Source organism: Erythranthe guttata, chromosome 6 (assembly GCF_056151865.1).
Source record: "Erythranthe guttata isolate IM_541 chromosome 6, IM_541, whole genome shotgun sequence".
Lineage (NCBI taxonomy): Eukaryota > Viridiplantae > Streptophyta > Magnoliopsida > Lamiales > Phrymaceae > Erythranthe > Erythranthe guttata.
The window spans coordinates 18,319,251-18,322,641 of NC_142538.1; the positions used below are offsets into that span (position 1 = coordinate 18,319,251).

Genomic DNA, 3,391 nt, shown 5'->3' on the forward strand with positions numbered 1-3,391 from the left:
CCAATCACAAAATTAGAAAAAACAAGAAGCTATTTTTATAGGGCTAATAAAACTAACGCAACTGGCAAAATCGAAATCAGGGGTGTAAATAAGTTGAGTCGAATCGATAAAAAGTCGTACTCAAGGTAAAAAGGAAAAGAAAATAAATAGTGTATGAGTTACTCCCTCTATTCCTAATTAATTGTCGTTTTTCAGCTTTGCAGTTTTGCAATAATATTAAGAATTTCAATAAATATGTCTTGATTTTAGTTAAAAACATTAAAATGATTAAAATAACCTTGATCATTGATAGAAATAGTAAATACTCAGTGATGAGTTAATAAGATTAAAACACGAAAAAATACATATATCGCATGCAGTAATATAATAGAATTCTGAAGTAAAGATAGTATGTAACAAAATATTTAAAATAAAATAAATTGGATCTTATTGTCATTTGTCATTTTTGCCCCTCTCTTCTAGAAGCATATTCTCATAGTGTATATAAACTCTTGATTCAATCTTATTAATTCACATAATTCAATCTTATTATAAATCAGCATGAAAGAAGTAAGAGTAGAAAATTATGTTTCAGAATCATTCATCCCAGAAGAAGAAGAAGAATTTGACAGACTCTCTTTCTGCAATTATCTCCGATTGGATGAAAACAACTCCGGCGACTCCACTCAAACCAGCCGGAGAAATTCCTCCGATCATCTCTTCGAGTTTTTGATCTCTCAGCCCGGGCCCCACGCCGCCGGAAGTGACGTCATCTTCTGCGGAAGAACCATCGATGAAGAAGAAGATGAAGATCAGCTGAATGAGTATCAGAAGAGAGACTATTTCGCCACCATCAGATCCAAATCCCAATCTCAATCGAATCGCGGATCCGCATTTTCCGATCGGCGGATCTCGTCCTCCACCAGAATTTCCGGCGATCCGATCCGATCCAGGTGCTCCTCCTCCTCCTCCGGGAACATGGATTACCACGCGCAGAGAGTGAACATCACTTCCCTGACATCGATGTCCGCGAAATCGAGGAGGAGGATGTTCATGTTCGGGCCGGTGAAGTTCAGGCCCGAGATGGATCTGAGCGCCATCAAGCAGCGGCGGGCCGCCTCGGTGGAGAAGGTCGCCGCCGCCGCGAGTGGCGGCGCGAGGAGTCGGTGGGGGGTGTTGCGGTCGAGTTTGAGGGGGAGGTCTCACCTGACGAGCGTGTTGGCGAGGTCGTTGGGTTGCATTCCGGTGGTGGCGGGCGGCGGCGGTGGGGGATGGGTAGGTGTGGCCAATTAGTAAAAGTCCTTTATTTTTTTTTTTTTTTTTATATTTTTTATTCCTTTGGAATAACGATTAGGTCTTGTGTGTAAATTTTATAATATTATTATATTTTTTGTATTGTATAATTATTTATGATTTTATTCTGTCTATATAATTTTTCAATTCCAAATTTCAGCTTTCGTTTGTATTATATAAATATTTGTATTTTTTTTCTTATAATCTTAACTCTATGAAGTTTTTTATTAATTAAATTAGTACTGAAAAAACAAAAATATATTTATTTTTAGTTTATGGGCCATACATGTAACTTGAACAAAGATCAAGGACTAAAATATAATTAGAAGGAAATATAATTTAGTTCTACCTAGTATCAGGACTCAGGACTCGGGAGTAATTGGCAAGTTGCAGTGTTGCACCTAGGGGTGGTAAACGAGCCGAGCCGGCTCGCGAACTCGCGAGTCGGCTCGAAAAAAGCTCGAACTCGAGTTCGGGTTTTTCAAGCTCGAGCTCGAGCCCAAAATTAGTTGTTCGGCAGCTCGCGAGCCGGCTCGCGAGCTGCCTTCTTTTTTTTTTCTTTCTTTCTTTTTACATATATATATATATATATATATATATATATATATATATATATATATATATATATATATATATATATATATATTATTATTATTATTAACTAAATAGTAAATAGTCTATTGATCCGGATCGGGGTCATGAGTGCAAGGCCCAAAATACGCCAGCCCACAGAGGTAGCCCAAGAGGGCACTGAACCGGCCCACAAAGAAGAGGAAAAGCCCAAGATAAAAGGCGGAGCCCAAGAAGGAGGGAACGGCTACGCAAGCCCAACGACTCGACGGGGAAGAGATACTCGCGACCCCCGACCTAGGCGGAAGAGGTCGAGAAGGAATAGGCAAATGAGGCAATAAATGCCCTGACAGGTCTGACTAGAAGCCCATTTAATGCTCTGACAAGAGCATTAAATGATCGAATGACCATGTGCGGCCGGGAAGTACACGGAGATAGGCCTGGAGGGGGGGTGTAATGATACCTATGGGGGTAGGAACCCCATGATGGCCCGGGCCGGCCGGCCGAAAAGAAAGAACCCCGCCGAAAGCAGGTCCTCCGAGTCAGGATCCGAGGGAATTAGGGAGCAACCCCGCCAAAACAATATAAAAGGAGCTGGAGGTCCAAGAGAAATCAGGTTCTTTCCATTATTACAAAAACAAGATATACCAAATATATAGCACGACATATCCCACAAAAACTTGGCTGCATACATATACTGACTTGATCGTCGGAGTGCTAACTCCGGCATCAGTCCGGTTTCCCTTTCCTTGCAGGTCCGTTGCCATAGTTGGAAAGGTGTCCAGTCACGTCGTTTTTGGAGCGGATCAATTGGCGCCGTCTGTGGGAATCACGCAACAAAAAGTACACACACTCGTTACACCAACGCTTCCTATGGCGTCAGCCCAGGAAGTTGTTCGTAATTTATCAAATCTGCTAGAGGGGGAGGTAACTCCTCCCCCGGAACCAGTCAACAATCGCGATACCTCGGCAGGAGGATTACCGGAGGAACCCACCCCAGGTATCGCCAGTTCTTCACTAGGAAGGGCAGGCACCACCATAACCCTTACGGTAGAACACCTCCAGGCGTTAATCTCGGCTGCGGCCCAGGGCAAGCCCTCCGAAGGCGGAGGAGGCGGCCCTGGAGAAAAACGAAGGTCGGAGTCGCAACCCGGGAATCCAATGGAGGACGACGAGCCCCAAATGCTGCCGCCGCCAGAAAGCGAGGGCATGGCGGGAACTCCCTTCACGGCGAGACTGCAGTACGGTGAGTTGCCAGCTACCTACCGGCCCGTTACGTATGAATACACGGGGACCGCGGATCCCTGGGAGCACCTGTCCCGTTTTGTCACGTCTGCTTCCCTTCATAAGCTAACGGATGGGGTGAAGTGCCGAGTATTCGCGACTACCCTGGCCGGCCCCGCGCAAAGGTGGTTCAGCCAGCTACCTCGATGCTCGGTAGACAGCTTCACCCAGTTCAGCGAGTTGTTCCTGAACCACTTCGCCAGCTCCAAGAAACAGAAGAGAAGCACACTTACCCTGTTCGCAGTACGGCAAAGAGATAACGAGC

At 45.0% G+C, this 3,391-nt stretch overlaps 1 protein-coding gene across 1 annotated transcript; it reads left to right on the top strand.

Annotated features, from left to right (window-relative positions):
* Nucleotides 1–477: 477 nt before the first annotated feature.
* Nucleotides 478–1,426, top strand: LOC148770333 (uncharacterized). Its single transcript, XM_088820112.1, has one exon. The coding sequence runs from the start codon at nt 541–543 to the stop codon at nt 1,270–1,272; it is 732 nt and encodes a 243-aa protein (XP_088676238.1). The 5' UTR covers nt 478–540; the 3' UTR covers nt 1,273–1,426.
* The last annotated feature ends 1,965 nt before the right edge of the window (nt 1,427–3,391 follow it).